Genomic DNA, 13,982 nt, shown 5'->3' with positions numbered 1-13,982 from the left:
TAAGAATGCTACTTAGCATCCAGGAGGCTTCTATCATTTACTTCATAGGATTTTTAGCTGCTTCTGTTTCCCTGTAGTGGTGGCCTGAACATTGTGAAAGCTCCTTTCCTTTTGAATTTTGTCGCTCAGTAAAGGGGCAAGGCATGCCCTGAGTAGAGGGGAGCATGGTGTATGCATGTGTGTGACATTCATTCCCTGGGGAAGAATCTGAGCCCTTGTTCCCGCTGGCCCTCCTTCTGAGCCAGTATTAAATCTGCAGCCAAGATCACGGATGACTTGGGCAAATCACTTGGCCATTATGAACTCACAGCCATGGCAACGGCCATCCGCAAGCCCGAGGACAAAAGGTGTTTTATTCTGTTGTTCTGCACAAAAGGTTCTAGGGATGCTGGGGACAAAATGGCCATTGACAGTTGGAGGCATTGATGTGTCCTTTTTTCTCCTTACTATGTGGTTTATATTTAAACTGTCTTAGGCTAATGCACACTGGAGCTTTTGTGTGACTCAAACCTAAAACTATCTTTACACAGAGACCAGCTAAATGAAGGCTTAAGATATTAGCTCAAAAGAAATTTGGGAGTTTGGTGAGAGAGATTGAGAATTACTAGTAAAAATATGTTTGAAACCCTGGCATTGATTTTCTTTCATTTTAATATAAGATCACAGCCATAAGAACAAGGGGCAGGGAGTGCTTTTCTTGTCCCTCTGGTTTGTGGTAACTAATATTGTGAATTCTGGTTTGAAGCTTGGGAAAATTCAAGTCTGTGGGTTTGCAAGTGTACTGAAGCAAAACATTAGTCTTCCTTAATGAGCATTGGCTTTTAGCAACCCAGTGCTCTGCTGATAGGGAATGCCACCCCCATACTTCAAAACATCACTTGCCTGGGACTTCCTACCCTGGAGCTAGACCGAATCTGAGGGAGGCCCACTTCCTTTGCCAGTATGCACACCTGGCACCTTGGTGGGGGTGAGGGGTGCATGTAAGTCAGCTTTCTCCCGTGGTCCCATATCTATTTTCTCAGCCCCTGCCCACATCAGGGTAAAAGGTATTTTTAATGTGAGAAGTGCTGAGGTCGTCAGGACTTTCTTGTCTCTGAGAAAACACTGTAGTTGCAATCTTTCAAGACAGCAGAACAGTTCAGAACATTTTGTTTCTCTTCCTTAGCCCCAAAACTAGTGGCTGGAATGTTGTGGTTGGATCCTAGGGGGCCTCCATTTTTCAGGGGATAAAATGGCAAGCACTGTGTGAAAGTAGGTTTTTCGCTTGGACTCAGGATGCCACATCTGATCCTGGGAAGATGCGACAGCTAACTAGAGTGGCTTCTCCAACCTGTGCATACCACTCCAGGAAGAGGGGTGCTCGCTATGGCGCAGTACGCACTAAGCTGGTTGGTAGAGACTACACCCAAGATTCTGCATAGCTATATAGCTCACAAGCTCCCCACTTCTCAAAGCCACAGCTGCTCCTCCCAGAACCACCCTGTGCAAGGCACTTCCAAATAACACATGCTTCCTCCCTCTCCCTCTGCTCTCTGATCTTGTAGCACTTCTTGGCTTTGGGGCTGAGAGCCAATGGACACATAATGCAGCCTGGACCGGCTTTGAATTCACACTTCTACCTCAGCTTCCACAGTTGCTGGCATTAGAGATGTCCACTGCCGGGCCCAACTCATATCTCTTCTTGACCCCTGGAAGTTTTTGTTGCTGTCCAGTAGAAGCTGTTTCCTCTCATCAGCCAGAGTCATCTTGAACAATCCCTATCTGTTTCCCGGCTTTAAAATGTTGAATGGCTTTGCATGATTCTGGGGATGCATTTGTCGACACGGAAAAGCAGCTGATACCTCAAAGTGATAGATAGTTCATTCTAGAGCCAAATATGAGTAACCATGTCGCAGGAACACAGATTCAGACCCCTAAATACCACATTCCAATAAGGCAATAGTTTTCATGAAAGCAAAGAACGTTCATAAACCAAAGGATTTTTTAAAAAACATAGGTGAGAACATCAGATAAACAGATTGCAGAAAGCGAGGAAATCTATGCTGCAGGTCTGAAAGCTATCTGATGGCATTCTTAGCCCTTTGGGTTGGTAAAGACTAGAATCTATTTGCATATTCCAAAAGGAGCTACCTAGTAAATCATAAAGATGAGTGTTATAGCAAACACAGAGGTGGGCAGTGATGGTCTGTAAAAGGGCTAAAGATAGACCAAGATTATTTGGTTCAGGACCTACAACATTCCAGGTCTCTACAATCAGGGAAAATCTAATCAATCAGTCAATAGAATCTTTTTCTGGGGGTGGGGTGGGTAGAGGGCTGTTGAGACAAGGGATCTATACTCTGTTGAAGTCACTCTGTAAACCCCTGGCTGTCCTGGAACTTACTCTGTAGACCAGGATGGCCTTGAACTCACAGAGATCCACCTACCTCTGCCTCCCAAGTGCTGCAATTAAAGGAGTGTGCCACTACACTCAGCAGAAATCTTTTAACATACTCCAGAATTAGTCAAGTAACGTGATAAACCCTACATGATCAAGCACCTATTGACATTCATGCCTTCACCCCTCCACCCTCTCATTGAACTGTTTCTGGCTTCTTTTGCCCTTCAGGTGGCCTTTGAATGTGATTCCTTCATGTTCTTCTCACTGTCTGGATCACTCTTCCTCCCCATCTTTTCCTCCCTTTACCTAACTCACGCTCCAATTTAAGCTCAGGATAGCTTCCCTAATCACCTCCTGAAACCTGAGCTGTCCCCACTGTTCATTTGCCTCACATTTGTTCATTTAAAATAGTTTAGTGACCCTCCTCACACTCCATAAACTGCAGACTTCAACAGAGTATAGATCCCACATATCTTAGCTCATTGTTGTGTCCCCAGCACCTAGCGTAGGACACTAAAGGCATTCAGTGAACACTGTCTACTCTTTGAAAGGCATGGAATGGCTGGCCATCCTTGCTTTGGTTCAGAATCCTGCCTCACAGCAGCTCCAATAAATAAGACTATCTTCCAAAAGGCCCCAACACTTGTAATAATGGTTAAGGGAGGGGACTTCTTGAAGTTTAAGTGAATACCAAGCTGTGCCTTCACATAGACCTGTACTGTCAAAGCTGCTTCTTCGATATGATTTAGCAGTCATGTCATTAGCCAATGATAGTTCTTCGTAGACTGTTGTCTATTCTCTTTATACGTATATTATTTCATACACTCTGTCCAGTTTTCTTGTTTCAGGCAGGAAGTTAAATTTGGTCTTTGTTCTTCCTCCACCTTGGACGAAATCAAGAACTGTTTTGTGAAGTTAGATTTCATTATGGTGGAATTTGACATGTCATACAAGAAAGCAGCTGGAACTGGCCCATTAGGAAACTTGTATCAGGGTAGCTGATCTCAAAGTTGAGCTTCCATGAGTGTTGAGGGCTTCTACGGTGATACAGACACAGCGGAGAGCAATCCAGTTGTGGGGAGCTGGATATTCACCACACAAGGAATTTTAAATCTTTAGATAACTGGCCAACAAAGCTAAAAAAAAGCTCTAGGTCCACCTGGTAGTAGTACTTCTTAACCAGTTTTTTTTTTCCATGTTACATATCACAAGCTTCTAATTATATTGTCTGATAGGGTCTGTAAGAGTTGTATCTGTGTGTATAGAATGAAGATGACCAGTATGTGGTTTCTGTTCTGGAGGAGTCACGGTTACCAGCCACAAATAAAGCCATCTACTGGAAATGTATGTTGGTCAAGACTGGCATTCACTGATGTGGTTGTGATTTCCCCAAGTTCCTGAATCTCTGGTTTCCCCTGCTGTTACCAGACTAGATCTACAACACACGGTGTATGGTGTCTGTGAGAGCGAGAAATTGCAGAGCAACATTAGCCTTGATCGAGTGTTGAATTTGGGACTGGACGGCATTGTTCTCTTAACCCCACTTGTGTTTTTGAGCCTGGGAGCAGCTGTGATAGTTCCTTTGAAAAAAAAGGCAGAATACTCTAACCCTCTGGATAAAAGAGCCTTTCAGAGCAGCCACTGTGGATTTGGAAGGATGTGTTCCATTGTTAAGGGCTGAATGAATGTGCTATACTGTAACACTTAACCCTAACTCCAAATGACAAGAAAAGATATGGGTTGTTAAAAATACATATGCACCCAAAATATCCCGAAATGAATGAACCCTTTATCAGGTTATATATCATGGTCATCACATGAGGGAGGGAGGCATTGCTGCATGAAGCCGTACTGCCCCATCTCCAGTCTGAATTACATTCCCTCTGGCACCCCTCCCTCTTCTCTGCTTTTCTCCACTGGTCCTCTGATAGTCTGTGTCCTGACCCTCATCATGCTACCAGCTGTGGCTATGCACCACTGGATAGCCATGAATGTGCTTCAACACAAAATAATAAAAGTTACCAAAAACATGAGGGGTTTTTTAAATTCATTTTGTGATTCAGTTGTGCAGTTCTTGAGTGAGAGCTTTGTAAATGCCAGTGTTGTATTGCAGTGTTAAAAGGGTAGACATGCCTGAGTGAAGTCTATTCTTTGATGCAGCATCAGACTGATTTTGAAGGTGAAAGCATCTTATTTCAGATGTGTGTACCTGGTGCTAACCCAGTAGATCTTCAAAGGTACCTAATGAATGAAATCCAAGGTGATTTCATCGGGTTCAGTTAGAACCCAGTTCATATTACAAACAAGCAAATAAATGGTAAGTCTGAATTTTGTGATAATAAAGCATCGTTAATGTACAACATCCATTATGGCAGCCACTAGCTCTAGTGGTTACCCAGGGAACGTGGCCGGTGTTACTGAGGAAATGAAGTTTTCTTTTTACTTCGTCTTAAATAACTTAAATTTCAATAGTCACATGTGCCAGTGACTGCTTGATCAGATGGCACAGTCCTGGAGCCACACGGCTGTTTAATAAAGATGAGATACAACAGCAAGCATCCATCTTGTTCTTCATATTATCACAGAAACTGAGAATAGGAGGAGGTCGATAATGATCCAAAACACACTGGTCTATCTTTTCTTTATCTTTCGGGACAGATCAAGGCCAAGGATGTAGGTTTCTCTTAATTTAGGAGCCTTGGGAGAATTTGGACTTAAGTTGCATCCCTTCCACTCAGTCCCCAGAAAGCCATGTGACCAAAAAAATAAGCAAACAAACCAAACAAACGAAAAAACTGAGTTCCAACATCCATGTCCGCAAAGCTCTGTAAGGAATTAACTTGATAATGAACTTGGAACCATTTTGTGCACTGGTTCTTTTATGAGGTTTTTCACATCTGAGTTAGACCTTCCTGAATAAAGCTGGTCATCTTTTTGAAACAGGAGGATGCACAGGATCCTTGGGAAACCCTGCTATTTTGCATTTTCCGATGAGCTAAAGAGCAGTTTCGGAAAGCCGAGAATCCAGTCGCTTTCTTTGGTAGAGTGAAATGAACATTATCTTCACATGGGATGCTCATCTGAAGAAAGTTCATCACTGGTTTGACTGCTGGCTTTGCAATCCCTGAATCCTATGAAGACCATTTGAGGGAAAGCCTTTTAAGCGGCTTAGTGTGCTTACCCGGAGCTAATGAATTGCCCTTGATTGCTGTTAAGGATGTAATGCATTTAAAGTAAGATTTTCCCTGACAGGCCATTTACTGGAGGGTCTGGATAATATAAACATGGATGGGATGTCAGGAGAATTACAGACATTAATTATCCCCAAGGCCAGCACTGTGATAATTGGAAGATAAATGTCTTTAAACTAAAAATGTCACCTGACTATGGAGGTCAGACAGGCCTTTATGGACATTTCAAGGAAAAGGTTCTTTAAAACGTAGATAAAGGGGCTGGATAGCTTGCCCAGTGGTTAAGAGCACTTCTTGCTGCAAAGGGCCTGGGTTCAATTCCCAGCGCCTACAAGGAAGCTCACCACCTCCTCGACATGAGGCATGCATAGAGTGCACAGACGGACGGACGGACGGACGGACTTGCAGGTAAAACACTCATACACATAAAATAATAAAAATGAGTATTTTCTCAAAGTTGATAAAAGCCTCATCTTCTCTATACCAAGTGTGAAGTCTAGCTCTGTCTCCTTCATTTCACTTCATGGAGTCTCATTTTGTCCTTTTCCTTCCCTCTTCTGTTTCTTCTCCCCTTCAATGATTTAACTGTCACCTACTGGGGTTGAGTTCTGACTCTAAGCATGTGGCATGTGTATTAAGATGGAAGCTGGGGAAGAGGAGGAGGAGGAGGAGGAGGATGACTGTAAATGAATTTCTTGTGCTGCCCAGGTTGGAGAGGGGGAGTTTCTATTAAACAGCTGAGGTAATTTCTGTTATCATTTTGAAGCAAACTTGGGTGGACCCACTTGGGTGAATGTTGGTGACTTGGTACTTCAGTACCTTAGAGGCCCTTCCCAAAATGATCCCCTTGGTATTTTTCCAAATCTGGCAACAGTCTAATTACCACATTGGATTCTTCCAGTCTCCCAGGACATCAAGGGCTTGGGAAAAGCCATCGGGTGCTACAGCAGTAGATGTATTTGAAACCCCAGAAGGCTGGGTTGAGAGAAAGCCAGATTGTGGCTTTTCTTCATGGAGCCACAGTGGCTCTGCAGTCCTCTCTTTGTCTTTATCAGTGGAATGAGTGCTCCTTATTGTCACTTGGGCAGATGCCCCTCTGCCTCATAGTCAGTCAGGAAGCTTGTAACTTAGGTTACATCTCATGACTGACAATTGATGGCTGTCACTCACTACCTTTGGAGACTCTGGATTACAGCTAAGCTACACTCCCCTTAGGAGTGCCAGAGTCCTCACTTACAGAATGTGAGACCGTGGGAACTGCCCCTGTGGTCCTTGGAATGTTCACATATTAGTCATAAAGCTGAGAAGGGCGATGGATAGAAATTTATATGCTCATGGTAGTATTCATGAAACATGAAAACCAGAGGCATCCCTGCCCATTATGGCCTCCTTTTTCTTCTTTGGTCTAGGTTGCTTCGAATGCTGCATCAAGTGTCTGGGAGGAGTTCCCTATGCCTCCCTGGTGGCCACCATCCTATGCTTCTCGGGAGTCGCCTTGTTCTGTGGCTGTGGGCATGTGGCTCTCGCAGGCACCGTGGCAATTCTTGAGCAACACTTCTCTACCAACACCAGTGACCATGCCTTGCTGAGTGAAGTGTGAGTATCCCTTCCCTTTACAAATAGATTTAAGATGCAGCCACCTTAGTGGATTTTTTTGTCAGACTGCCCTGTCCTTCAATAGAAAATCAACACCTTTGATTAAAGCTTGCTATATTCAGATAGAAAAAAGTCCACGAGGGAGGGGGATGTAGCTGAGTTGGTAGAGTACATGCCTTCCATGCACAACATCCTGAGATCCAGCTCCAGCTCCAGCACTGCACAGAATGGGTATGCCTGTATTCCCAGCCCTCGGGAGGTAGAAGCAGAAGGATCAAAAGTTCAAGTTCATGATCATATTTAGTTGTAATGACACAAGAGATTATCGGAGAATACTTTTTTAAAATATTAAAAGTTCAAAGTCAGCTGGGTGGTGGTGGTGAACACCTTTAATGCCAGAACTTGGGAGGCAGAGGCAGGCGGATCTCAGTGAGTTCAAGGCCAGCATTATTGATTCCCCAGGATCCAAGGGGGCTTTGTTATTTATGTCCAGCGTGGGATATCAGGGGAAAAAATCTTCTTACACTATGTTCTTACGTCTGTTAACTTTATTCCTCTAAAACAAAATTACATCAATTCAGCTATAGCTCCACCAGGCATTCAAGGCAGGAACAACTCTAGACATAACAAGCTCTATATCCGTCTACTTTATTTCTCTGGGATGAAATCCTGTCTCCATAACTGCAGTTCCGTCCAGTTCCCCAGCTCATAGTCCTGCCAACGACTAACTCCTATGTTTTCAGCCTCATCTTCATCCTCTGTATCCTTCTTCTCCATCTCTGCTACTCCTGGCACTCAGAAAACTCTACTCAAGATCTGCTTACCCTCTAGGGAACCTCTGTCATCCTCTCTTCTCTCTCTGGCCATGCTGTTCTGTCCTTGTCTACAGAAAATGCCTGTTCTTTCTTTCCCTGGGCACCTTGTTCCCTGCCTCCTCAGGAATGTTGTTTTACCTCTCACCTTGATATGTAAAAACCTCTTTTGTTCTCAGTCAAAATGCTCTGGAGAACCACTAGGCCTCCTCAAGGCGAGGGAATGGTCTGAGCTTCATTAGCACAGGAAACAAAGCTATGTGTCTCCCGACAGCTCCTAAACTCAGCAGGGCAATTAGTAACTTGGTAGGTACAGCAGGTCTGGGGAGCTGAACTGTTTACCAATAGGTCTGGGCACACAAGGATTTCATAGCAGAAGACAGCTGGAATATTAAAGGCTGGGTAACACCAAATATTCATAATTGGTTTTGCCTTTTGACAGACCCTTGGCCGGTCAAAGTTCAGCTTTAATACACAGCTGAATCTTTATGATATAGTCTTGTGGCCTGCAAGAGAGCATGGTCTACAAAGTGAGTTCTAGGACAGCCAGGACTGTCATGCAGAGAACCCCCCACAAAAAAGTTCAAAGTCATAGCAAGTTTGAGGCCAGTCTAGAATATGGAACCCTGTTTCATGAAATAGAAAGGAAATGGCTCAGTGCGGGGGGGTGGGGGGGTGGGGGGGGTGGGGGGGGGGTGGAGTGGGGGTGAGAGGTGGGATCCATGATACAACAAAAAAGAAAAGGCCAAGAATGTAGTGGGTATTTGAGGCCCTGAGTGGAATCTCATTTGCACATGACAAGGTGTACATACCCCACAGAGTAGCGGTAGATGTGGGGACTGTAACACAGTGACAGGCTGATGCTGTAGAGCACCTTTCCAGACAGTTATCATTGTTCCCAAGTAACAAGAATCCTCTAGTTTACCCTTGAAATGGCACCTCTATGGAGGACTCACTCAAGCCTAAGTCGACAGGAACAGTATTTTTACATCAATTCTTCTGGCAGGAGAACTCAGCCCAGAGCATCCCAATGCAGCAAAGAGGAAGCTCTGGAAACATAGCCCTGGCCCTCTGTCTTCCTACTCTGGCACAATTCTCAGTGGAAGCTCAACAGTTCTCAAACTTGATCTCATAACTGCAAGCCCCACTGCCATGTGTACGTGCTTCAAGTAGCTTCCCCTTGCTCAATTCCTTGGGCCTTTTTGGTTTTAGTTCTGAAGTTTCAGTGTTTATGGGTTGTAATTGTGAAGAAACATCACTATCAGAGTGGAAAAGACATAAATGGCTATTTGTGGCTTTTGGGTTGGATGTTAAGGGTCATGCTATGGCCCTGGCTGCCCCTGGACTTGAGGTGATCCTCCTGCTTCTGCCTCCCAAGTGCTGCAATTACAGGTGTCAATTACCATGCCTGACACAAATCACATTTTAAAATCTGTTCACAAATGACATCTAAAGAGATGAGCAAGGCTGAGAAAGCTGTAATGGGGGAATCAACCTGTACAAATGTGGGGAATGAATGCATGTGCAGAGGGCTGGGGACATAGCCTGATCAGTAGCATGCTTGCCTAATATGTATGAAGCTCTGGGTTGGATTTGAAGCACTGCATAAACTGGGTACACACACCTGTAGGTGCACACACCTGTAGGTGCACACACCTGTAGCCCAAGTGCTCAAGCAGGTAGAGGACCAGAAGCTTAAAGTTATCCTCAGTGTTGATGCAAAAATATGTATTGGAGCCAGATGAGAGTGAGCATGGCCCAAGAACACAGATTTAGGTCACCCCAAATTCCATGTTCCAGTACGAAAGAAATTTCACGTTTTTATAGTAACAATTTTAAAAGGCCACAAATCAAGACATTCTTCAAATACATTGATGGAAACATCACAGAGGCAGGTTCCAGCAAAGCGGGAAACCTCTATTGATTGCTCAGATACTATTTGATGAAACCTGTAGCTTTTGGTTGGTGTTCCACTAAGTTAATATATTCCAAGGGTTTTGTATCTGTTAGTTACAGGATGTTAGGTCTGACACAGAGGTGGACAAAGAATGGCTATTTAGGGGGTTAAAGATAGCCCAAGCTCATATACCCAAGGAATGCTCAATCATACCACAAGGGCACTTGCTCAGCTATGTTAATAGCAGCATTGTTTGTAATAGCCAGAACCTGGAAACATCCTAGATGCCCTTCAACCGAAGAATGGATAAATAAAATGTGGTACATATACACAGTGGAGTACTACTCAGCAGAGAAAAACAATGACATCATGAGGTTTGCAGGCAAATGGATGGAACTAGAAAAAATCATCATGAGTGAGGTAACCCAGACTCAGAAAGACAAACATGGTATGTACTCACTCACAGGTGGATACTAGATGTAAAGCAAAGGATGATTAGACTGCTACTCACAACTCCAGGGAGGCTACCTAGTAAAGAGGACCCTAAGAAGGACACAGGGATCGCCCAGCGACAGAGAAATGGATGAGATTTACATGAGCAAACTGGACATGGGGGGTGGTAATGGAGGGCAAGGGTCAGGGGAAAGAGAGCTTAGGGGAGCGGGAGATCCCAGCTGGATCAAGAACAGAGAGGGAGAACAAGGAAAGAGATACCATGATAAATGAAGACCCCATGGGAATAGGAAGAAGCAAAGTGCTAGAGAGGTCCCCAGAAATCCACAAAGATACCTCCACTGTAGACTACTGGTAATGGTTGAGAGAAAGCCCGAACTGACCTACTCTGGTGATTGGATGGCCAAACACCCTAACTGTCGTGATAGAACTCTCATCCAATGACTGATGGAAGTGGATGCAGAGATCCATGGCCAGGCCCCAGGTGGAGCTCCAGGAGTCCATCAGCGAGAGAAAGGAGGGATTATATGAGCAAGAGATATTGAGACCATGATTGGAAAAAGCACAGGGACAAATAGCTAAACTAGTGGAAACACATGAACTGTGAACCAATAGCTGAGGAGCCCTCCAACTGGATCAGGCCCTCTGGATAAGTGAGACAGTCGATTAGTTTGAACTATTTAGGAGGCCCCCAGGCAGTGGGACTGGGACCTATCCTTAGTGCATGAGATGGCTCTTTGGAACTTAGGGCCTATACTTTGCTCAGCCTGGTGAAGGGAGGAGGGGACTGGACCTGCCTCAACTGAATCTACCAGGCTGAGCTGAATCCCCAGGGGAGTCCTTGCCTTGGAGGAGGTAGGAATGAGGGGTGGATTGGGGGGAGGGGGGGGAGAGGAGGGAGGACAGGGGAATCCGTGGCTGATATGTAAAATTAAATTAATTATAAAATTAAAAAAAAGATAGCCCAAGCTAAACTGTAATTAGGCTCTGGACCTGTCCACAGTCATTAATTAAGTACTAACCAGTTAATAAGCCTTGTAGAAGTTTCAGTTTGAAAGTGCAGTTTCTTTCTGGGAACTCTTGTTCACATCAGTTACATAGCAAGTTCAAAGCCAATCTGGGATACTTGACAGCTTGTCTTTTCTTTAAATAAAAAAAAAGACAGACAGAAATATGCAAAAAAGAAATACCAGAAGCCGGGCGGTGGTGGCGCATGCCTTTAATCCTAGCACTTGGGAGGCAGAGCCAGGGAGATCTCTGTGAGTTTGAGGCCAGCCTGGTCTACAGAGCAAAATCCAGGACAGGCTCCAAAACTACACAGAGAAACCCTGTCATGAAAAAAAAAAAAAAGAAAAGAAAAAGAAAGAAAAGAAAAGAAAAGAAATACCAGAAAAGGTGTATTAACTCAATTAGCTAGTGATCTTAATCCATGGCTCTCAAACATCCAAGAAAATTTACAATATGCCCATGCCTCACTGCACACCAGTTAACTAAATCTCTTGGAGGTGTTATCCAGGTACTAGTATTTTCTGAAACAACCCAGATGATTTCACTGGGAAGCCAATGCCTGACGATCTGCTTTCAAAGGACAAACTTAGTTGTGAATGAACTTTCTGTAATTTACATGTAAGTTGACAATCCCATCACTTGTGTAACAAGGATCTACACAAATTTCTCCTTAAAGATACCCGGAGGGCTGCCTTAGGTGTTTTCTCAGAATAGCATCAACCACCAAGCCTGGTGGGGAAGCATTTTGATATGTTGGAAAAAGCATGCTGCCTATTGAACCAGGGTTCAAACGCCTACTCTGGCACTGTGTAAATCTGAGTAGGTAGCTTGACTCCTCAGTGTCCATGCTACACGTGAAATGGAGACACAAACCTCCATTGCACAAGACTTGATCAAAGGAAACTCTTGCCTGTTCCTTGAGAAGGTGTTCTACCTCACCCACAGGCCTACCATGAGAAGTCCTCGGCTGCTAGAATGGGCAGAGATGTCCCCGTGGACTGCCCTATGAGCCTGCTTAGGCCACAAGAGATGCCACAGTAAGGGCGCCTTGTGTCCCCACTCCGCAGTGCCTCTCACATTTGCAGCCATCTTCTTTTCACAGGATCCAACTGATGCAGTATGTCATCTATGGAATCGCATCCTTCTTCTTCTTGTACGGCATCATTCTGTTGGCAGAAGGCTTCTACACCACGAGTGCAGTGAAAGAGCTGCACGGTGAGTTTAAAACAACTGCCTGTGGCCGATGCATCAGTGGAATGGTGAGTACTGGACTCGGGTATTCAGTGGAGCCACGCGTGGCTGGCTTTCTTTTCTGCTAGGTGCAGCGGGAGCTATTTGGAGCCATGCATAGTTGGTTTTCTGTCCACTAGGTGCAGCGGGAGCTATTCATGGAGGGTCCATGACACAAATACTGTTCTTACCAACATGGCCATAGGAATTTGAAAACCTTTGTGTTGTTGATAAAATTTGTGATTGGCAGTGTTAAGCCAAATGTTTCCCTTTTTGCTTGGCTCTGTTCTAGAAGAAGCTAAATCTTCAAAGACAGGCTTAAAAACTGCTCCATCACAAAAGAAAACCATGACATATGGTACATGTGCATGTGTATGTTGCACTGGGAATCAAACCCAGGGTCTTCTGCATGCTAGGCAGGTACTGTACTAGTGAGCTACATCCCAGTCCTTGTACAGATTTTATACATGCTATATCTCTATCAAAATGTTGCACAGACAGCTGGACATGTTGGTATTCATTGAAAGAATGGTCAGATGAAGAGAAAATATTTGGAAGTCTGAGAAAAGTACTAATGCTGAGGAAGAAACGTAAGGCATGGTGTGGGCCCTCCCAGGAGGAAAGCAGCAGCCCTCAGGCCAGGGCTGTGGGATTCCTAGTGTATATCTGTGACTGTACCCCACTGCAGAGGAGGTGAAAGAGAGTACCAGGAAGGAGAGGATGTGGGGCTGGCTTCCAGCACCAGGAGAGTCCACTGTTTACAACAGTTATCGTGAAGGAGACATGCTGATTGGGGTGGAATTCTTGGTGACTGAGTGGTCTGAACCTGGCCATGAAGGATATTATAGGCACTATTGTATCTTAAGGTAAATGTGGGCCTGGTGAGATGGATCCGTGGTGAAAATGCTCACTGTACATACTATAGCACCTGAGTTCAAACGTGAGAACCCACAGCGGAAGGAGAAAAACCAACTCCCTGAAGGCTAGCCTTTGACCTCTGCAAGTATGCTATGGCACCCTTCGACCTGTATATCCACAATACTCACACAGTGATTGAAATTTGAAAGATGATCAAGCTAAATATGATGCTGACTTCGGCAGAAGTATTAGCACCCTGGGAAAGGCCTGGGAAAATGATGGGGACAGAGCTGTCCCCAGCTGCTGCTCTGCCTGGCCCTGGGTCTTTGTGTTCTTGGCTACACAGACAAAGGGGGAGAGTGGAGAGTGGGAGAGTTATGATGCTAGTTGAAGCGAGTGGCGCCAGGCCAAGCGACAGGGACACTGAAGTGCAGAATCAGGAAGGGCTTTCTGCCAGACAAAAACAGAGGAAATTGCTTCACATGAGACCAGGAAAGAGGAACCAATGTGAGCAGGGGAGGCCCAGAAAAGTTAGTCACAGGAACAGGCTGAGCAGG

The 13,982-nt window shown here is 44.8% G+C and overlaps 1 protein-coding gene across 3 annotated transcripts in view; it reads left to right on the top strand.

The window, feature by feature from the left end:
* Positions 1-13,982, top strand: part of Gpm6b (glycoprotein M6B) — a 154,929-nt gene that overhangs the window by 128,660 nt on the left and 12,287 nt on the right. For all 3 annotated transcript variants that reach the window (XM_059250248.1, XM_059250247.1, XM_059250249.1), the window contains exons 2-3: positions 6,981-7,167; positions 12,440-12,596. In XM_059250248.1, the coding sequence (XP_059106231.1) occupies positions 6,981-7,167; positions 12,440-12,596 (344 nt within the window). The remainder of the gene's footprint in view (positions 1-6,980; positions 7,168-12,439; positions 12,597-13,982) is intronic.

Source organism: Peromyscus eremicus, chromosome X, assembly GCF_949786415.1.
Source record: "Peromyscus eremicus chromosome X, PerEre_H2_v1, whole genome shotgun sequence".
In the NCBI taxonomy this organism is placed as follows: Eukaryota; Metazoa; Chordata; class Mammalia; order Rodentia; family Cricetidae; genus Peromyscus; species Peromyscus eremicus.
The sequence above is the reverse complement of the archived record's forward strand: the minus strand, read 5'-3'. Positions and strand labels throughout refer to the sequence as shown.